Source organism: Meleagris gallopavo, chromosome 5, assembly GCF_905368555.1.
Source record: "Meleagris gallopavo chromosome 5, MGAL_WU_HG_1.1, whole genome shotgun sequence".
NCBI classification, from domain to species: domain Eukaryota; kingdom Metazoa; phylum Chordata; class Aves; order Galliformes; family Phasianidae; genus Meleagris; species Meleagris gallopavo.
The window spans coordinates 8873236-8896620 of NC_139408.1; the positions used below are offsets into that span (position 1 = coordinate 8873236).

At 40.6% G+C, this 23385-nt stretch overlaps 1 protein-coding gene across 1 annotated transcript in view; it reads right to left on the bottom strand.

Annotated features, from left to right (window-relative positions):
- IPO7 (importin 7) overlaps positions 1–17349 on the bottom strand; it is a 33377-nt gene extending 16028 nt beyond the window's left edge. Inside the window, 9 exon segments of the mRNA XM_085224153.1 lie at positions 2315–2399; positions 2502–2596; positions 2994–3083; positions 3677–3833; positions 5941–6099; positions 6411–6564; positions 8149–8230; positions 17127–17165; positions 17167–17349. Of these exon segments, the coding sequence (XP_085080279.1) occupies positions 2315–2399; positions 2502–2596; positions 2994–3083; positions 3677–3833; positions 5941–6099; positions 6411–6564; positions 8149–8230; positions 17127–17165; positions 17167–17211 (906 nt within the window). The 5' untranslated portion in view covers positions 17212–17349.
- Between the last annotated feature and the right edge of the window lie 6036 nt (positions 17350–23385).

Genomic DNA, 23385 nt, shown 5'->3' on the forward strand with positions numbered 1-23385 from the left:
TGAGAGACTTGAAGCTGCTTCAAGAGTTATAAAAGAACACAAATATTTATGCCCCTTGTGAGCAAACTAAAAAGAGAAAACAGTCAATCCTCTGCAAACAATACCTTAAAGTGATAGCGACTGTTTGCAAGGCCCAAAAACCAGTAGACCATCAGTACATGGTAAAAATGAATGTGCTTCTTGAAATCAGAACAACTAAAGGAAGTGTTAATCATTTAAAAAGTCCAACAAGCCAATACCAAAAATGACTGAACATCCAAACAACTCTGGGATGCATTTTACTTCCCTGATTTATTAAAAAAAAAAAAAACAAAAAAAAACACAGAATTCTTAGAGTTGGAAGGGACCTTTAAAGGTCATTTAGTCCAACTCCTCTGCAACGACCAGAGACACCCACAGCTTAATCAGGCTGCTCAGAGCCTGGTTCAGTCTAATCCTGAAAGCCTCCAGGGATGGGCATCCACCACATCTCTGGGCAATCTGTTCCAGTGCCTCACCACCCTCACTGTAAAAGTCTTTTTCCTTATATCCAACCTAACTCTATCCTCTTAAGTTGCAAACCATCTTCTCCATTTCCTCTATTCCACACTTTAACCAAATTATTTCCAAAAAAACTAATGAAAATGGTGAGCTTACACAGAGTAGATAACTTTCAACAGACTTTCTTTATAAATTTCAACACAACCAACAAAACATGACCATCAATGACTTCTCATGACTTCTTATTAACATATACTGAAGTATCCTGGGCTCATCAAAGAGGGGTGGCTGCAGGAACAGGGAGGTGATTGTCCCTCTGCTCTGCTCTTGTGAGGCCCCATCTGGAGTACTGTGTCCAGGTCTGGAGCCCCAAGTACAAGAAAGACAGGGAGCTGTTGGAGAGGGTCCAGAGGAGAGCCACAAAGATGATCAGGGGACTGGAGCACCTCCCCTACAAAGACAGGCTGAGGGAGCTGGGCTTGTTCAGCCTGGAGAAAAGAAGGCTGCGGGGTGACCTCATTGCAGCCTTTCAATACCAATGGGAGCCTACAAACAGGAGGGGAAATCAACTCTTTGAAAGAGTGGATAACTGCAGGACAAGGGGAAATCATTTTAAGTTGAGGGAGGGAAGATTTAGGTTGGATGTCAGGGGGAAGTTCTTTACAGAGAAAGTGATGAGGTGCTGGAACAGGCTGCCCAGAGAGGTTGTGGATGCTCCATCCCTGGCGGTGTTCAAGGCCAGGTAGGATGGGGCCCCGGGCAGCCTGGGCTGGTATTAAATGGAGAGGTTGGTGGCCCTGCATGTGGCAGGGGGGCTGGAGATTCATGTTCCTTGAGGTCCCTTCCACCCCTGGCCATTCTGTGATTCTGTGAAGTATGTAACCCATACTCTAAGGTCTCCATGGTCTAAGGTACACCATAGCAGCAGTTCAGTATGTAAGAAATATAAACTAAAAGCTCTTCTTTCTCAGCAAAATAAATAATCTTGGGACTTTGGTGAAAGAGAACTTACGGTATTACAATATTCTTAAACGTAATTACCTCCCACTGTTCAGATGCAACAAAGAAAAAAATTAAAGCAAAGAATAAGAAAAGATGTAAGATGAAGTGAGAAAAGGCAATATGTAGGATGTAGGCTGCATGGAAATGGCAGAACAAATTCTACAACTGTATAAAGGAACAACCAGGCAGTAGAGTTCAACCAGTATCTAGTACTGGTTCATCGGGTCTTTCAAAACAAAAAACATCTTGAGCAAAATAACCACAAACACAAGGGGTAAGAATCAAGGTATGCCAGGTGGGTAGGTCAAGCCTGTTTGGGTCAAGCTTAAAGTAGTTTATCCAGAAAAAAAATGCTGGATTTTTTTGGTGTGACATACACATTAAAATAATACAGGCTGGATAGTCAATGAGGAATACTTGTAAGATATTAACATTAGTAGTATGCTTCAAGTTTATCAGTAATCCCAACATACGTTTAATATCTGCTCATCCATAGCAAAAGGGTGAAAAACACTTGAGTATTAAGTCCTACAAATCATTAGAATTTCATCAGGAATGAAAAAACAAAAAAAAATACTTAGGAAACTGAAATAAAAAGTGTTCCTTTCTTCACTGAAATCAAGAAAGCCTTCAGCTCCCTCAGATTTTGCATATATAGTCTATTTGCACTCTAATTCCTTTCAAGTAAACAAATTTCAGAACTAATACAAGCACACAAATTCTAGAAAAACTCCTGAGACATTTTATAAACTTGCTCTAAGAAAACAAGAAGGAAGAAATGGTCACAAACTCTACACCTATCTCAATGCTCCCCAGATTCTGTGTTTCTTACTTGCTGAACACCAACAGCAAACGCCTTCAGGAACACTTCAGCAAACTCATTGTATTCCTTGGAAACATTGCCAGGGCTTCCATACCTGGAATTTGAAGCAAGTATGCAAATTACAGTGTGAAGTGCTATTACTGACTTAATCATCTGGTTGAGTTCTTAAAAGTAATTACGATGGAAGCTAAGTTACCTCTCAAAAAGTCTAGCTAAGATATGCAAAGCCCACTTCTTGCACTTCCACCAAGGCAACTCAGGTCTGTCATCTTCATCAACTTGAAGAGTTTCCTTTAGGAAAAAATAAAAAAAAAATTACATGACTTTTGGACAACCACATAGCATATCTTACTTTACTTTAATTTACACTGTAATTTGCATATCACACTTCTAACTTAAAAGCATGAAGTACAGCACATCTAAAAATAAGTCCCATGATGTACACTGCTTAAATGATCAAATTATTGAAACAAGAAGCCAAAATAAATTATGCTACACTTTGAAAACAGAACTCCCGCACAAGCTACATATTTTCAAAACTTGTCTGGCCTGTTTAAAATATCCAATTCATTTTGAAATTTTTTTTTTAGCATCTATTGAGAAAAATACACAGAAAGAATATCCTTTTAAAAAATTAAAAAGTGAAAAATATTTAAGATTAAACAGACAATAGCCAAAAGACACTTACAGCTGGTACATCTCTATCAACAACAGTCTTCAGGATTTCTATCCATTCAGTCAAGTTTTGCTGATTTATCAACTCCAAAGGTAACGTGTACTTATTCAGAATAAAGACAAAAATTATAAAGCAATTTGAAAATAACGTTACATTCACAGTTTGAATTTTAACTCTTTCAAGTCTATGTCCACACCTAGCTTCCATTAAAAAAACCAAGAACTTAATACAAACTAGACCGTATCCCTCAATATCCTCAACGGTGCTAGAAATTTTCACTGCAATCTCGCTTACGAAGCACTAGGACACCACTTAAACAGATATTACACTGATTTCTGAAGCAGTTAACATGCTAACAGTTTCCTTATGAACTACATTTGCACTGATAATTCTTTATAGGCTGGCCTCTACAATCTGTCATTAGAAATGTAATGTCAACAGTTTTGTAGCAAACACTCCAGCTTAGGGGAGAGCATGAGTAAGTTTCTGTCTAATGCCAGACCAGGAAAAAGTATAGCACTGATTTTACAGCACAATTAATGATACTAAAAAACTTGTGATTCATACCACAGCTGAGTAAATGCAAATAATTTGCCACAACTAATCTAATAGTGTTAATATTACAGTCTACTTTAAGAAAAAAAATAATGCTTTAAATTACTGATTCAAAAAAGCACACAAAATTTATTTTTTACCTGGACAAGGGCATAAAATATTTTGAAGATTTGCTTCTGGATGAGGACAGACTGATCAGATGGATCACTCAAGAGCTGAATGAAACTATCCTTCAAAACTGGTAGAAAGTGTTGCATTGCAGCTATCAAAGGACTACGCTCTTCTGGTTTCTTGTACCTTTAAATAAAACACAGCTAGCTTTATAGGTCTTTCACACAGTTCTGGAATTCTGTAAGCCCACCTTCCCCAGATGAGATACAAGTAGGTTATATTACAGTTCAGAACAATGTGTGGTTAAAAAAAAATCCTAACCATTTCTAGCTACAGAACTTGGAGTAAAGCTCTGAGCCAGGCAACATTACACCGAAAAAGTAAGTTGAAAAACAAAGGAGTTTGTTACTCCACTATATGTCCTGCATTTTGTTTCTGCTAGTACTGCATTCCTGTCAATTTACACACTTGGAATACTAAATCACATTCTGCCACACCATTACTATAGTGAAAAAAAAGTCAGAGCACTACAGAAATTGCAAGCAATAGGAACACATTTATTGCCAGACACAGCAGATGTTGGGCTAGTCAGTAAAATTCCAGAAGTACATCTATCAGGGTTCACACCTCATTAGAAATATTTCCAAAAGCTGGATTGCTTCACCAGCATTGAAGAACGCAAACTGAAAGGTCTCCCACATTTTGCCATCTGATTTGCCCACATCTAACAATCTGAATGTAGGCTTGAAGGGCATGTGACAGACTCACAGCAGCCTTCAATTGCAACACCCTTTGAAATAGGGCCCCAGATGTTTCCATGCCTATGCTGAAAGGAGAGCTCCCTTTCCCAAAATATTTCAACATTTCTGAATTAAAATGAGGCCACATTTTTAAATCTTCCCCCCAACTTTTAATTTGCTAAGAAAGAAGTCCTTATTAACTCAAGTGCTAACTCTGCAAAACAGCATCTAGATCATACCAGCGATAACTAAGAACAAAGTAAAGAATCACCAAGAATATACAGCATGATTTTTCTGTTTAAGCAATTAATACTCCTGAGTTCTTGTGGGAAGGTTCTGTCTGCTGTTTTTTCTCTGTTTTAAAGATGCATCTTTTCTAGACTTTTCACTACTAGTAAACGTTAATCAATGCTTAGTCTCTTACCAACACCAATTTGCAGAAATATAAAGTCTACTCATTTTGCTCCCAAATGGCATGTGCTGTAAAAACCATTACCAGAACATTGAGTTCCAAAATCCTGTTCAATATAGCTTACACATTTCTATATGATTCGTAAAGCCCATCCTTACTAACTTCACCAGAAAGCAAAGTATGAATAGTTGCTGGCCTCAGTCAAAGCACGTGATCAGCTAACACTCTGAACACATCTGTTACCTTAGTTAATCACGCAATGACTATGCTCACATTAAAAGTTTTCCTTACGAAGGACTACTATAGTCATAATTTACCACCAGTCAACACTCCATGTTTATCTCAGATTCCTGCTGCATATTCAATGAAATTTATCTGTAAGTTGAGCAAGCTTGCTTTCTTATCAGGACTTCCCATTTTTATTCACAGAAAGACCACTGGAATGCAATTACTTACAGAGGTGTTTAAAGCTCTTCTCTTGAAAACAATTTGTGAGGAACCATTATCCACCTGTTCTAATGTCATGAATTCTACATAAAGTAACACTGCACATAATGGCTTTTAGAGATTAAACTGTAGATACCACCAGTTACACTACTACTGTTGCCCATGACTTTAGGATTGGGATCTCTGCCACAAAAAGCAGCCTTATACAGGCCAGAAGCAATAGAGTTCCACATAACTTCTCAAGCTTTAAAGCTCTGAGTTTAAGACCAGATACAGAGCCAAAGATATTCAAAATTTACAAGAGGATCAAACCAAAGTTGACTCGTTTTGACATTTCCTAACATTCAAGATTTCACACTTTGAAACCTTCATATGTTAACTGCTGCTGATGCTTATACTGCTGAAGCATTTCAATCCAAATATAAGTATCACCAAATCAGCACTTTAAAGATGCACCCTTTCTTCCAGTCTTAATTTTCTAACAGAAGCAGTTTTTCTGTAATTTCTTAGTACAGAAGATATGAGCCAGCAACTACATGGTAAGCATTCAAGTATATTCTCTAAATTTAGATTCTATCAACCTGTGCTCCATTCCATATGCAATTTTACACTGTTGCAAAATATACGTGGTACATGAGATATAAGCATATTCATTCTGCTCTTATAGGAAAAAAAAAAACAACACACCACTTACTCATAGTTTTTCACAAGTTGATAAAGACACAGAAGAATCCCAAGCCAACAAGCACTGTTGTCAGACTGAAGGTAAAACCCAATTTTCTCCACAACTGCAGTCCAACGACTAGGATAATCATGCTTGATAATATGATGAATGCAAGTAGTAAGTTGTACTCTGGAAACCAAGTGTATAATGACAAAATAATTAATAATATTCTTGTGGCATTGCAACAACTAATGCCCACAACTTAAATTCAAGCATATTTTCTTTAAATAGAAAGTTTAGGTTCCACACTTTTTGTTTAACAGTGCTCAATTTAAGAAAAAAATGAAGCGACAGGGGTCTGACTTTTTCATTGTGAAGGATTTTGTACCAGTAAGCTTCCACATGCTTAACATTCAGGCTCAGTTGCGTAAAAAGAAGAAACAAACACACAAGAAAGTCAGAAACTGTAACAAATTCAAAAATATGCACAAACTGCATACCTAATCAGCTCAGGAGAGTGAATAATGGCTTCTACAATATTTTCACGAATACAGTGTCTATCTTCTTCTGGGATGGAGTAAGGTGGAATCTCTCCAGGTGCAGTTTCCCGGTCCGGCCAATACTGGGTTATCATATTTTTCAAGTAGATAACCCCTGTCAGACAAAAGCAACAAACCAGCTCATAGCCAAAGTATCAAATGAACGCTCATTTTGCCAAGACAAATCTATTTCAGAAAAACTGATTATAGTGATCAATCCATTGACCATTTCTAACAAGGAGAACTGTAACGCATAAAACATACAAATTATTAATTTGCCATGTTGCATTTCTTCACCTATTGTGATATTTAGTACTGTAAATAATGTGTGTATCCACATGAAAATACTAAACACTTCTGTTAGGTATAAAAAGCTTGCGTAACAGTTTAGCAGTAAGCTGCTGAAAAAATCTTTTACAACATTTCTATTTTCATTAAAACAGATCAAATAAAATTAATACTAATGACTGTCTGAAACATCCAATGTATTTTCCAAGTGAAAAAAAAACACCAAAAATTAAGTCCTTCATACAAGTGTAAATGTTGAAAGAGAGCTCCTTTCTGCCATATAACGGGCCACTGCACTTTGCAGCTATTGGGCTGCTGGCACAAATGCATTCTTTTACCTTTTGACAACCAAATCCAAACTGCTTATTTGGCTGAGTATAGCTTACAGCACTTGAAAAGAAACAGACTGACAAAGGCAACAGGAAATCTCAAATTGCAAACTAATAGCAAAGTTAATATTAATCTAATTCTATATACAAATCCATAAAGCAAATTCTTTTTGCAAACCTGACATCTACCTTCTGAAGAGTCAGAAGCAAACTGTTTCTGAAAGGGTCTGCATGATACAAAACAAGCTGCAGAGATGTGCTATGACAACACTGAAGTGATGCAGACTTGAGTCTGCCCTCAGTGGGATTTATCATACCATTAATTACTTTGCAAAACATGCACACAGCTATGTGCTGTAGGAGTTGTCTCCACCCTCTACGGACTGATTTATTTTTTAATTAGCTTATATCAAGGTGGAATTTTCAGAGGTTTTCAAATCTCCCCCTTTTTTCACTTACATGTTAAGCAGTAACTTAACACATGATCTTAACTGTCCACAAGCATCAAGACAAAGAACACAAATTAGGCTTACACTACAAGCTGGAATAGTCTGTTACCTGGAAAAAATCCAAAGCAGGGACCAAGATCTTATCTCCTGAGCTGTCTGAATCCACAGAAGTATTGTATCAGAAACCTTTATCAAGTAATCAGAGTAGCTTTTAAGGTGATATTTGGAGCTGTTAATACTCAAACTTGAATTCTACTGATGACTTGTGCAAATTAATTGGGTTCCAAAGGACATGATTTGTTTTCTTCCACTTACAATGTTCAAAAACATTAACATACTAGCAGAAGGTAAAATCAGCTGCCCTGGCCAAGTGTACTAGCACTACTCTGGTTTCCTAAAGATTAGAGAGACAAAGGGAAGCAACCACTGAAGAGTCAGCCACCTTTTCTTTCTCTTCCCCATCTAATCCAGTGCATGGCGCCAGGTGAAGTTACTCTGAACATAATTCTGATGACTCCTGACTTTCAGGTGCTTGAAATTAATACTGTTAGAATTCCTCAACAGTATCTGCATGTGTAGCTGTGTGCACACACCATTACAGCAGTAACAACATAAAAGGATTTGAAAACTTGCCTGCCTGTCTCACTGGTAAATCCAGTTGCTCGGACATAGTGATCTGAAGCAAAGTTGAAACGAAGTTCACTGACTTATGAGCCTGTAAAACACAAAAAATAAGTTATAAATTAACACTGTCATGATTTAAGTTTCCATTTCGGAGTACTCCTGTTTGCTTTTACCATCTTTTTATAATGATGTGATATTATGAATGGAATACCAACAACTCAAGTTTCATGGTTAGCCAGCAAAACAAGGCATTCCAAAATGTCATGCTCATTGTATTCTTAAGATAGCACAGTAAAGTCCTACCATTTCAGGTAACAGAGTTGAAGAAATCATAAAATAACTTCAGGAATCAGCCTTTTATAGTCACTCACGCAGGAAAAAATATCTGAATATTCAGAAAAAAAACCCAAAAAACTGCAGCAACTTTCAAGTGACCTTAAACGAGGTACGAATTCATTCTATCACCTAATCAACAGACACTTACTATGTTTCTAAAACCATGTGTAGCCTTAGCCAACATGTTTAAGTCATACTTCACCTTTTTGATAAAAATGGCTTCAAGCGACCGCTGCTGCTTTGCTGCAGCAACTTTAAGTGTACCATACAACAGCATACCAGCAGTACAGGAGGCTTAAGTGGAGTCAAATTCTATTCTTAAAAAAATAAAAAGCTATCTATTTCTAACTGGAAAACAACATCGTTTCCTTCAAGGTCAAAAGTCAAAGGACTGGGCCTGCACCTGCTTCACCTACACTAACGTGACAACCTTGGTTCATGTGCTCTTTGGATCAATTCTATCAAAGACAACTGTATGGACTTAAGTGTCATTACCCATTTATTATTCAGCTCTTTACTTTCTTCACAAAAAGCAAATAGATTAGTTATTTGAAAAGCAGTAAAACTATAGTACCCATTTATAAAAACAAAACAAAGAAACAAGAGAATGTCTAATTTGCAGCAGAGCAAATGAACATAAGGAAAGAGACAATCAGGAACTGCCTTTCTGTTTGTTTAGTAGAACCAAGAGCTCACTGACTGAAAATGTCAACATTTCTCCTAAGCAGGTAACACTGCCCAACTCACTCCTATCACACCAGATTCTTTTCTCTGACCTTAATTTTCCTTATAAAACATCTCCTAAATGTTCTAGTGTAAACAAATTGATAAGGGACATGGCAGTTGCTCATGTATTTGCACAATAATTGGATTTGCACTCCTCTAATACTTCATTTTGATTTTAAACGAAGAATTAATTTGACTGAAGATTTGCCCCAAGATACTAAAATGTTGTACATTAAAAATCTACTGACTTTGGAAAGCCCACAGCAGCAACACTTGCACTTGGACCAACTGTAAAAGTTATTTGTGCAGAGTGCCTTGATGCACTGGGAGAAAAAACACCAAGGTCAGCACGCATCTTTCTGGCCCAAGTCCCTCTGATATCTCTGATGTCCTCATGAAGCAAATATGCTTCCAATGAAAAAGATATGTATTTGTCTTCAACTGTCAAGTAAATAGTTGAATATTTTTAAGTCAAATTTATTTGTTGATAATAATTTCTACTACAATTCCAGGACTATTCAGCTCCTTTTTCTTCAGTGGCATTAAAAAGCACTTTCCCTGCAACACGTACCCTAATTCAGCACAGTATTCCATTGTACCCCTAACACTGATGTCAATAGGAGTACTCCTGTACTTAAATACTTAAATGTACTCAAATTCATTAAGAACTTCTTGAGGAAAGGATGCAGTTTCAATAACACTTAACTTAGCTATGAGTAAGGCTGTATTACAAGACGCTCAAAATGAACTTAAAGTGAAAAGTGATGTCCTTCTACAGTAAGTAGGATAAATTTAACTGTCTTTTTAGTACTGAAAATTCTTTAATGCATTTCATGTTCAGAATTTGGGAAGTATTTAATCCTAGAACACTGAAAATAAAGTATTGCTTTCATTTTCTTCTACAAATGGTAACTGTACTTCAAAGTAAAGCTAGTATAAAAGATATTTCAATTAAAATATAAAAATAAATAAGCTGCTTAACTGCTGACAAAGAACTGATGAGAATAAAAATTGAATAAGGAAACGTTAACTGCCTTAAAAACAAAAACAAACAAAACCAATCAACTAAAATAGACAGCAATGTACAAGACTGCCACGCACTGAAATTTAACTGAATTAATCCCAAATAATCTTTCCTATATTAAAAAAATAAATCAAGACTGACTGTAATTGTAGCAAGCCACAGAAGCGCCTAAGAAGATGAACTATATTAGTGTGTAGAACAAGTACATTTTCCTAGAACTATTAAGGTTGGAAAAGACCACCAATAAGTTCATCTAACCAACGCCAGCCCATCCCCACCATGCCCATGTCCCTCCTCCCACATCTGCGTGGTTCTCGAGCACCTCCAGGCACACCTCTGTGCCAATGCCTCACCACTCTTTCATTTTCACTGCATCCTCTAAACTATTAAATTATTTGACATGATAGAACCAGAATATTTCTACCATTACCTCTCTTAAAACCTTACGGATATCTTACTTATTAACATTTCAGTCATCACACACCAACCAATCCCAGGGATGTGCTTCTCCATCAGTTCTACTGGTTCAAAGCACAGACTCAGGCTAGAATAATTGGTGATTTTAATACAACTGGCATATAAAGTAACTCGTACTTTTCACTTGAAGCATCCTATTAATTCATTCAGTTACAGCAAAATTCACACACAGCCCCATGAACACTATGCATTCTATACCAAGGACTTCCCACCTCTTCACACCAGAGCGTTCCCACCCCATCAAAACCAACAGCTTCTAGAGAGGCTGAAATGTGGAGAGAACAGCTATATGAAGGGATGTGTACATTGAGAGGGCATATGAAAGCCCAGGTACCACAGAACTCCTCGCTTGCTCCCTCGTTTTGCTTTACTATTAGGAAGAACATTCAGCCTTGGCCTTCAGGTAAAACAACTGAACTTAATTTTAGAAACATCGCATAGGTGCCGATTTTCTATCTATGGCACTAAGAATACTGAACAGACACGCGTTTCAGCTATTTTCATCTTCAGTATTTTTGTACTGCAGAGACGGCTGGCCTTCGGGACACTATGCTTACCTTCACTGACACCACTGCTAAAAAACCAACCAAACAAAAAGCCAACAACCAGCACTGACAATTAGTGTTGGTCTACAGAGACCTCCCAAGCTCCAGAACACAACAACTAAAACCACCATTTCACAAAGGCTTCTCTCGTATATTCCAACTGTGTGGAGAACAGAGACAACTTCTGACTGAAGTTGTGACACAGGTAAAACCTTATCCCTTATTCTCATGCTCCTTGCTTACAAGCACCCTTTACTTGTATAAATATGAAATCAAGAGAACTACGATAATTGCAAAAAGAAGTTTGTGTCATAAGTCTATTTCCCAACACGCACGTCAGTTCTGAAAAAAAAAAAATCTCAAGTCCTTCCCCGTTACTAATCTTCCAACATGCCATGTCACTGGTATGACTTTCTGTTGTCTAAGAGCCAAAGAATCCGGGGACTTTTCCCAAGAGCAATCTCTGCTATGCAGCCTCACTGGCTGAGGAATGCATTCTATCAGACCACAAACGTTGCACTACTGTCTGTTAATATCAGCATTCCAGAACATACAATCTTTGTTCATCTTTTTCTGCAGATTTTTCCTAGCCAAGACAGTTTGCAAGCCATGTGCTAAAACAATTTTCTTATGAGGTGTCGTGCCAGCCTCAATCTGAAACATATATCAAGTACAAAGAAACCAGATGATGGCATACAGAACTACCAACAGTTCATTATGATACACAAAGGCACTTCTTTCCGCCAATGATACCCACTGAAGACGTTCTTCTCTAAAAGCACTATTATTTATATTTTACACAAAACATGCATGATATTAACTGATTAAAAACAAGCTTAATCACAGGTGAAATTGTCTCCACACATTCTTCTTAGATATCAAGTGCATCTGCAGAGTCAGAGTCCTACACCTGGAAAGCAATAACCATGTGCATCACCACAAATTAGGGGCTGGAGAGAAGGACCTGGGTGTCCTGGTGGACAACAGGTGGCCACGAATCAGCACTGTGCCCCTGTGGCCAAAAAGGACAATGGTGTCCCAGGGAGCACAAAAAAAGAGCATGGTCAGCAGATGAAGGGTGATCCTTCCCCTCTACTCTGCCCTGGTGAGGCCACAGCTGGAGTGCTGTGTACCATTCTGGGCTCCACAGTTCAAGAAAGACAGGGATCTCCTAGAGAGAGTCCAGCAGAGGGCCACAAAGATGATGAGGAGCCTGGAGTGTCTCCTGTATGAGGAAAGGCTGAGAGACCTGAGGCTATTCAGCCTGAAGGAAAGAAGACTGAAAGAGGATCTTACCAATGCTTATAAGCATCTGCAGCACAGGAATAAAGAGGATGGGGCCAGGCTCTTTTCAGTGGTGCCTGACAACAGAACAAGGGGCAATGGGCACAAACTGGCACATAGGAAGTTCCATCAGAACACGAGGGAAAACTTCTTTAATATAAAGGCTGCGGAGCACTGGAACAGGCTGCCCAGAGAGGTGGTAAATATTTTTCTATGGAGATATTCAAAACCTGCCTGGATGCCTTCCTGTGCGACCTGCTTTAGCAGGAGTTGCACTTGATGATGATCTCCAGAGGTCCCTTCCAACCCCTACAATTCTGTCCTTCTGTGAAGCACCTCCTTAGCTGTCAGCAAAAAAGCAGATCAGAATAGTAATAAAATACACACGACGTGTTGCTGAACTAGAACCTTCAGTTGTATTAATACAATTATTCAAATTAGCACACATTTAAATAAAAGCTACAACTTATTTTTTAAGTAGCTAAGAACCACAATTTAAATACATTTCCTCAGAACCAGTTCTGAAGAGTGCAGTTTTTTATCTAGACTGTAACAGCATTGGATGAACACACAGCTATTACACTGAGATGAAACAGCTTGGCTTTTTTATAGAAAGGTAAGGTCAGGAACTGTAAGGCCACGCTGAATCAGCAGACTCCTCTGTAGCACTCTTTCAATCCTTTTTTAAGAACTCAGCAGGTGTAAAAGTCATTCTGACCTCAGGTTTTTGCAAGCTGATTTTACCATCTCTTACACAGCTGCAATGCATATGCAAATGAAGTTTAAGGTCCATTAAAAACACATACATGCATATCAAATCTGGCAAACGTATTTGATGCTCATTTCAGAGTGCTGTCTGCAAGTTCTGAAATCTATTTACTTTTCTATTAGGAAGAAAAAGGAAATGTGCTCTTTGTAAAAGTTAGCTAAGCACACACAGTAACCATTTGCTAAGCCATAAGAAAAGGGCAAATCACCCTTGTCTGCTAGGATTCTGCCTTGCACTAGTTAGCATGATTCAAGCATCCAACTGCTTCCTACTGACAACACTCCCTTGATTTCTCATTGGCCCCAAGGGGATTTCTGGTGCTGGATCAGCCTCTGCATACACAACTTAAATCCATCCTCTCACAAAAGATCTCTCATCTAACACACACCAGAACATACAAATGGAAAAACGGGGGGTGGAAATAAGAGAGAATAATCATGCACTTTCATGAGAATATCATGCTAAGAAGTTCCAACAAACACCCGTGATATAGTAATCAGACAAAGCCAGGAAACTCAGGCTCTGCTCTTAGTCTTAGATACACTACAGTATATAGCTGTAGGTGTCATACATGAAGATCATGTTATACCTCCTAGGTTAAAAAAAAAAAAAAAAAGTAACATTACAAATACCTACCCTAAAGCATTCAAATACACAGCATGTCAGTATTTTTGAAATCCCTGAGTGAAAGGTATGTAAAAAGGAACTTGCTTTTTCCCCTTGGACGGCTCTTCACTGCAAAATTCCCAACAGATAGAGTCCAATCATTTTAGTTCATCAATCCATTACGCTGGCACTTGGATCTCCTGAGCAGGCCATGAAGGGCATTACACGAGGTCACACTACACTTTGTAAAACCGACTGCATGCTATGATGACACGTTCACAAGCTCAAGCTTTTTTTTTTTTTTTTTTTTTTAACTAACTCTTGTATCCGAACACAAAAAAGGGCAAACAACTTCTGAAAGGCACTTCTCAATGGAGCAACAGGGTAAAAACTCACTTGAACTCTGTTAAGTTTTGGCATACAAAACATCAGTGTCTGGGGTTAACTTTTCTTTAAAAAAAAAAAATTCTCAGAGAAGTTGGATAGCTCTTCTGAAAAGTAGCTCATCCACACCGGGGTTAATTTCAAATACGGTTATATGATCAATTCTCTTAGCTGCAGAGGAGAGACCTGCAAGGCAAGTATTATCTAACAACAGCATCTTTACAAATATGTTGATATTAAAGAATGAAACAGCACTGTGTATAATCTTCAGGGGGTCATTCCATAGCTGCATAGTTAAAAATATCTATTTTCATCATCACTTCTGAGAAACTTTATACACACAATACAAAGACTGCTTTGAAAGGCAATAAAGTCCTCCTGCTGCTTTCCAGTAGCTTACTGGAAGAGTCTGGTTCTAAGGCCCTGTAAAACAGTCTTCTCTGCAAGACAGCATAGAGACAAGCAAACCCTCACAGTGTATCATTAGCTGGAAATTATAAGCTGGAAGTAATACACTGGACACAAGGGCTAACGGTATCATCCTCTTTAACTTGTCTCATTAAAACCAAAGAGATGGAGAGCCCTGAGCTGCCTGCACTTAGCATATCTCAACTCAAAATCCTCGCTGTGCTTTAAGCACAGGTAATATAACTTGTCAAAATGCAGAAAGAAGAATAGAAGAACACACGACTTAGCCAAGGTCAAAGAAAAATAAGAAGGTCTGGACGAAACAACACTCACACAACTCATCCCCTTTCTCAAGTCAGTGGAAACTCTTGCTTGATAATGGTTTGATGTACAGATCTAGATAATTAACTCGTCATTAATGAGAAATATCAGTTACTGGTTGAAGCTCATCCTTTTCTGCAAAGGTAGGAGATTATTCTACTGAGAAGTCCCCCCCAGCTCAACAGAGACACTACAGGCAAAATAAGGATACAATAAAAGGTCAACCAAGGACAATTAATAGACAAACTTTAAAGGTGTTCTTCTGTCTCTAGGCAGCTGCAAGAAGATTATTCACTGTTGTAGGATTTCATCTCAGCAGAAAAGCGAAGATGTAATTGTAATGAAATATTAACTGATAGCATAACTACTCTAACAGTTAAATTCAGAATAGTATCCTGCAAGCAAATGCATAGCTGATTTCAACAACTCCACGTAAAAACAAGATCATGAAAGTGAATAAAACTACACATGTGCATCGACGACTTGCAGGTTTAGGATGTAGTAGCTTAGGCTGTTTTTTAATTTTTTATCACAAATGGTCTGTGAAAGATCAGTGAGGCTGCATTTCAAATAAAGAATTCTTAGTCAAGGGTTCAATGATGTCTGTGCTTCTGAAAGGGCACATTTGGGTTTTATTCCAGTTTAATGCTGATGTAGAGCATGACAGACCATGTTTTGATTCAGAAACATGATCAGAAGGCAGATGATGGTGAATAGCCCCTCACGTAACAGTTAGCCATTTGCTGAAGAACCCGACTGGCAGAGAATAAAATTTCCTGCACGTTCAGCAACTCAGTACCTGCAGAAAATAGCTGGAATAGATTTGAAATAAGTTACTATATATAGATATTGACATGCACAGAACAAAAAAAATTCACATTTTGGAGTCAGATTAAGATTTCATGTTGTATTTACAAGCCATTGTGTTATTTTTACTTTTAGTTTAAATAGAAACCACTGAGAATGCATTTTACAGAAAGATACAGAGGAGATAGCTAACTACTTTGCACAAATCTAATCACTGTGTAGTGTTACAGCTACGGATCGCAGTCGCGTCCAGCACGCGCTTATTGAGTGACTTCCAGCCATTCGGTGCAGTTACACACTCTCACAGTATGACAAGTCGTACTTCCAGTTTTTGGAAGTTCCCTGCTGCCAGCAGAAGATGAGCAAACACGGCCGTGCTGGACGTACTGTGGTAGGCCTGAGGTCTGCTCCAGGGCGACAAAGGAAAACGTGTATGGAAAGGCCCGGCTCGGAGCACCGCGGGAGCTGCCACGCAGGCTCACCCCTCGCCTCCTCCTCCTTCAGCCCCTTCCCTTCCCCGCCAACCACCGGAGCACCTTTTCTTCAAGATGTCCGGAAGCCGCACGGGTTGGGTTTCATCGAGGAGTTTCCAGCTCCCAGGTGAAGCGAAACAAGAAGGCAGCTGTCTCCCCAGGCCCGCGGAACCGGGGCCCGCCAGCTGTTAGGCCGCAGCACAGAGGCACGCGGTGCAAGCAGATGACAGGGCGGGCCGGAGCCCCACCGCCTCTCTCTCCCGTCTCCCAGGCACGTGTTGCCGCTACACCCGCTCAGCACGCCCAGCTCGGCCACGCTGCCGGGCCGGAGCCCGAAGGATTTCGGCGAACGCGCGGCCCCTCGCCCACCGGCTGAGTTCAACGCGGAGCGACGAGACTCCCGCAGCCCGCTCCCAAAGGCGGCGAGCCGCCTTTTGCTGCCCCCGCGGGCCCCTCCGGCGGCCCGAGGCCCCGGGTCCGCGCCCCGCTGCGACCCCCGGCCGACCAGAGGCACAATGGAGACGGCCCGCCGCCGCCCGCTCCCCGCTCGGAGCCCCGCCCGGCCCGAGCTCCGCCGCCACGTGCGGGGACGCCGCGGCCCGGCCCGCGACACCAGGCGGGGCCCCGCAGCCCGCGCGGGGAAGGCGGGCAGGGCCGAGGGCAGCGGGTTGCGGGAGCGGGCGGCCCGGCCCCGCTCTCCCCCGCCCGCCGCTCCGCCGGGCCCCTCCGGGCCGAGCCCTGCCCCGCGGCCCGTCCGACCCCGCCGCCTGCGCCGTGCCCCTTCCGGCGTGGCGGCCGCCCGGCCCGGGCCCCGCGGCTTCCCTCACCTCGTTGAGCTGCCGCTCGGCGGCTTCCCGCAGCGCCGGAGTCCATGGTGCCCCGCAGGGCCTCGATGATGGTGTTGGGGTCCATGCCGGCGGCGGCGGGAGGCGGGGGGCAGGGGCCGGGGCCGCGCCGCGCCGTGCGCACATGGACCCGCCGCCTCGCAGCGGCCGCCGGCGCGAAAGGAAGGGAAGCGCCAAAGGCCCGGATAGAGCGGCCCCCGCCGCCGCCCGCCCGCCAGCGGCGCCCTTCCGCCGCCCGCGCCCCGCCCCGCGCCGCGCGGCCGCACGGGAGCTGTAGTACCGGCGCTCGGGGAGCGCCGCCATCGGCCCCTCCGGGGCCGGGCTCGGCATTGTAGAGGGGGGATTTGTTTCACGCTCAAATGACGCCGTCGAGAAAAAAAAAGTTTCCCCGGCAGCCCGCTCTGGAGTAATTCCCAAAAGAAGGCGTACCGTGAAAGAAAAACCGTGAAATTAAAAAGCAGAAATGCAGATCAAACAATACAAAGCGATGAACACTAGAAAAGTGGAAAAGGACGCCGTCTCTTTACTGGTTAAGGAAACAGCTTTGGGAAATGGCACGTTAAAATGTGACTGCTGTTGCTCCCCCGCTATGCCGAGGTCTTTGCCTTGTTCCCCACGCACAGAGGGGTCGTTCCCAGCACCAGCTGCATTTCCAGAGCCGTCCTCTGCTGGCTGGCCTCAGCCCCAGAGAATGACCGAAGGCCAAATGGTGCCATCACAGCCGCGCTATCTGCATTGAGCCAGCTGTACCTAGGAGGCCTTGTCATCTATGTAATGTTCATGAACAATCCCAGATGAGTGGCTTTTCTGTGATCGCTTCTGGACTAAAAGCTGGATTGCTTACTATTGTTTTGTTTTTAATGTTAACAACTCCTGTGATTTATACAACATGATTTTTTATTATTTTATTATTTGCTGCAAGTGTGAAAATTAGTGTCCCATTTATAAATCTAACTGGTGAAGCAGCAATGAATGGCTATCTTTCCAGAAAAGCCTAGGAAACAGGCACTGCAGAACCCAGTGGTGGTGTAGCATCTTTTCAGGACACAATGTCATATAATATTCTTCTACAAACTGCCTAGATCTGCAGTATGTAAGTGAAGAGATGTTACCCAAAATGTAAGTGAAGGTGAAATACCGTAGTCTCAATATCATCAAAAATACTACAACATAATCATTTCCATGCTTTTGTGTCACAGCACAGATAGCAAGATCAAATCTCAGGGCTCTCTGTATCAAAGGAGCAAGGCAATAATGCCTCTAACCAGAGAGAACACAGACGCTAAGCTGATCAGCAACTTCTGAAACAGAATGCAGCTTCTGTAAAATGAAAAATAAGAAACTGGGAGGACAGAGGGCTCACAATGTGCTGCTTTTATAAAATGCTCTTCATCAAATACAGATGCAAAACGCTGCAAAGAAAAGAAGCGCAGTGATGTAGCTGCAGAGTTAGCAACAGCCCCAGAGATGGTGAGGTTACAGAAGGTATTGTCCAGGGTCTGAGTATTCTGAAACTGAAGATGGTACATGCCAGGGAATGTTTGTCTTTGCAAGAATGTTTGCATTTGCAACTCTGCTGGTCCAGAAGTAATAGCAATAACTAATCTCACAGCAGGATTAAATGCAAAAACAGTGCACAGAGATCAATAAATAAGGAACCCGGTCAGGATGAATGTTTCATGTAGACTGGATGCTAGCTCTCTAACACCACTTTGAATTAGAGAGTTTTTTTCCCAGATTTGGGATGACAGCTCCAAGAAGAAACATCCATGAGGTTAAAAAGGTATTTTTCACCAGTGTGAACAATTTGTTAATGCCATTTGCTGTGTGTAACATCATGAAAGTGGGAGATGAAATAGGAAGAAGCAAATAGCAAAGAAATCACAGATACCAGCAGTGTAAGTGGAGCAACATAGCAGATGACAATTGCCATCAAAGTGTGAGGACCTGGTGAGCTGTGGCATCCCAACACCGACACTATCTCTTAAAAGGCAAATGCAGTATTCAGCAGGCCTCAAACCTTGGACACAATTCAGTTACAATTATTCCTGAAGATAAACATATTCTCATACGCTATTGCGGGTTTAGCATTTGAATATTTTCCCCAGTAATTTGGAACCCTAACAAAGAAAATATTTGTTAGTTTTAATGAAGTCGCATTCTCCCTTGGAACTGACTGCAGAGCACTGATAGGCCTATATGCCTTTCTAGGGTATAGTTCAATTTACAATAAATGAAAAGCCAGAAGCCAAACATTTGAGCCTTGTCAAGTTTGGGTACTTCACCACATCTGTCCTGGAGGTACTTCTCCAAAAAACAATAAGAAGAAGGAAACGGTGTGCACAGAGATACTGTGCCAATATACTAGTTTTGCAAATAACCATTTAAATCATAAAAAGCTTTAATAGGATTCAGATATGAGGTTATTGACGATGATAATCGACTTTAATCAACAAGGTTGATTAAATGATTTAAGAGTTAATAGTTTGGCTGGGAATACATAGAGAATGGAGAGCCTTTTTCAATTAAAAATAGTATAGTAGTCTGTAGCCCTGCGCACACACTGCATTCAGTGGATTGAGAACCCATAAATAAAGGAGAGATTTAGTGGGCAGTGTAGGGGAGGTTCCTCCCAAAGACCCTGCTCTGAAGTTAGCTCCAGTTGGGAGAGAAGGATGCCACAGCATGCCCAGCATGTTGCGCAGCTCCTTTCAGTTTCCTTTAATCAGCTGGGTGTTGGCTTCATCCCCAAGGCAAACTTGCTAAAGTTTTGTTTGGAGCAGATATAAATAAGCCACTAAGCTCCTTTATGTAGGCACGAGCTCAGTAGTCGGTCCACACCACGCACCCCCCAAAAATAACAATCTGCCCCCACGCCCTGCAGCCAGATGGTAAGGCTTGAGCAGATGCTAAACCACATATTTAAATAGGTTTCCCAAGGGACAGAGGCTAAAAATAAGGTTTGGCCATTAGTTGATTCTTCTGAGTTCAGAAAAAATGGACTTGTGTTTGTTTTGTTTTTTTAATAAAGTTTCTTTCAAGGTACAGGACTCCATCATTGATTCTTAACTTCAACTGCAAGGTGGGAAAGAAGAGTGACAGTACCCCTCAAGAAGAAAATGCTGGGCACTGAGCAGCTAGCTCTTAGCTCTTCAGCAAAGAGAGATGCAACAGGAGCAAATTTCTAACAGACGAAACCAGAAAGCCACTGAAACAAATTCCCAGTGGCAGTAATCAGTACCCTGTCTCTCAGTGTCTTCTGACTGAGGCTAGGTGCTGTTCTGGAAGCTATGTTTTAGTAAAAACACAGGCTATCCTTCAGCAAACCTACAAGATAATGGCTTTAATTAAAAAAAAATATATATATATATATGTGTGTGTGTGTATGTGTGTGTGAATAAACTTGTATTGCCAGTACTACACAGGACGTTGAACTAGATGAAGTGATCGTAAACTGTATGAACTGTTTGTTTTGTGTGCATTTTTTTGTGTTTACTTTCTAGGTGTATCTGTACCCAAAAGCTCAGATTCCACTGTGTGGAAGTCTAACTAACCTTCTTCAAGCTCTGCGCAACAGGCAGTGGAGTAAGAGTGTCTGCAGAGACAGCAATTTATCTCCTCCTACCTCATGCACTGTTTTTCAGTTTGTGTACTTTTATTTATATATATGTCTCTAGTTTTAACTTCTTGTCACTGCAATACAGCTCTGTAACACTAATCCCCAACCTAACTGTATTAAAAATACGAAAAAATCCCTTCATGCAAGAAAAATGAAACAGCAAGAGGCAGTTTCAAATAAACCTCAATAGCACATGCACAGAAAATGAAACATTAGACTATAGCGAAGTCTGCAAGAAAACAAGTGTGTCCCTCCCTCACTGTCTTGTCCTTAAAGCAGGACCCCAAGCTCATCTCTTTTACAGTTGTACCTAAAATGGTGACCTGCTCATTAAATGTAATGCAGACATCAAGTTTTGAGAAAGAAAGTTTATAGAAAATGCAAGGGATGTGCAGCCATGATTTATTAGCATTCAGATGGAAGCTAATTTTTAAAAACATGATCATACTGTTAGTTTTTGCAACTAAGACACAGCAATAAGCTTAATTTGGTCAGAAATAAACATGTTTTTGAAACTTCCTAAGAGTAAAAATGTATATAGAAGCTATGACTTCAGTGCTACTAGTAATATATGTTCAACTGAGGTTTATGTAACCCGTAAGCACATCGAAGCACAACATTTCTTCCTTCATAGAGTTTAAGTTAGTCCTGTTTACAGTAATTCTAATCTTTATAAGCATGTCCTATTTTCATTGAAAGCGAGGGAATAACAGTGAGTAAAGTAGAAGGGGACTAGGTTTTTATTGTATTAAAAATCCACCCAGAATACATTCCCAGCATTTGGGAGGGGCTTTCCATTTGTACAGAACAATATACATACACATCTGTTCATGCATAAGGATTTTAGTAACCTGTTACCATAACATGCAGTTTATTAACTCACTCCAGTCTGTATAATTGTAGACAATTCACTCTACAGTACATCTGTGGTGGCTTGTTGGTGACAGATGTGACTGCCCATGCAGTGAAGTGTTTCTCAGGTCCTGGCAGCCGTGCAGACTGTGAGGTACCTTTGGACATCGATTCCTAATGTTACTGTGAGGTGATACCACGAGATGTGGCAATATATTGGGAAGTCTGGTATCCTTGAAGCACTTTAAATTGTCAGAAGATATTTAGACTGTGCAGTGATGGTGGGCAGCATGGATGTCACCAGAAGCACTGATATTCTTTCTGCTCCTTTCTTCATTTAACAGATGTTTTTTTCCTTCCAGAGAAGTAAAGTAAATGGACTCTCCAGTTACAATATTACTGCACAATGCAGGGGAAGCAGATAGATAGAAACTTTACATGCAAGAAAATGTCAAACTTGTTCTGTCCCTTCTTGGAACATAGAGCTGAAATAATCACAACCGCATGAAAAACGCAAGCCCCATGCAGGGTAGCTGAAAAATTGGAGCTACATGACCAAGTGCATTTCTCTGTGGCTGCAAATAAAGGAGACTAACTGTTATTTGGTGAGTTATCTGTCTGTTTGAGCAGAAACATAAAAAAGGCATCAAAGAAATACCCAGAGACAGGTAGTTATTTTTTGCAAGTCTTTACAATTCAGTTTTGACAGCCAATTGGGATGTGTATGTTTTGTGTTGGGCTATCAAACTTTAAATACTAGGATTTTCTTACTTACCAAAAGAGATGATAATGTTGAGACAGGGTAAACGTAGAACATATTCTGACCTGTATGTAAATTGCTGAGAAGATACTGGTGCTAAAAGAAGAGATGAAGTTGTTATTATTCAAATTCTACCTGAGGGCTCATGTATGTTTTTAATCAATGACTGGCACTACTGCTACATCAATAATCACATACATGGAATAAAAGGTGGGTTAGCTGGGCTAATTCATGCTGTAGTTGGTAATCTGACTGTGAAATATGAATACAAAGGACTTTATCTTAGCTTCTGCATGGGTTGCAGCCAGGATGTGTTAGCATTATCTGAGGCTAGCTGAGTTAGTACAGAACTGGCCCAGAAACACGTACACCTGTGGCCTTCAGGCATTTGGTAGCCAACAGCTAAAGTAAAATTAGATCAGTTAGCCTGGCCTATGGGCCAAACACACTGCAGCATTCCTGCATGATAGTTCCAGTACTTGTGACAGCAAAGTAGGGAACATATTTAGAAACATGCATTGCTAATACCTTTGTCTTCAGCTGCACAAGTCTCCATAATTATTCCAGATGTTTGATGAAGCAGCAAAATGGAAAAGTTGTTCTTCATTTCACTTTCTGAAGACATGTGAACAATGTATGCAGGACAACATCGTGTTTTTGGGATAATCAAGAGCTGTGTCAGCTTCCTACCTTGGCTCCCCTCAAACACCTTGGTTCCAGCTTGCCAGGATTCTGTTGTTCAAATCCCGGCCCTTTCCAAGCAGGATTCTGTGCTTCAGAATGTGAAAGGAATTCTGATTTATTTTCTGCAAGGGTGATGTAATAAAATAAAGAATTGCTACAGCTGAACCAAGCTGAAAGTTTATTAAAGTATTTGCATGAAATAGAATCACCAGTATGATAATTCCACAGAAAAAAAAAAAAAAGCGAACATGCTGGTTCAGCTACAGTGAGGATTTCTACAGAATGACATATCCTTTTTTTTTTTTTTTAGCTCTTATAAAAACTGT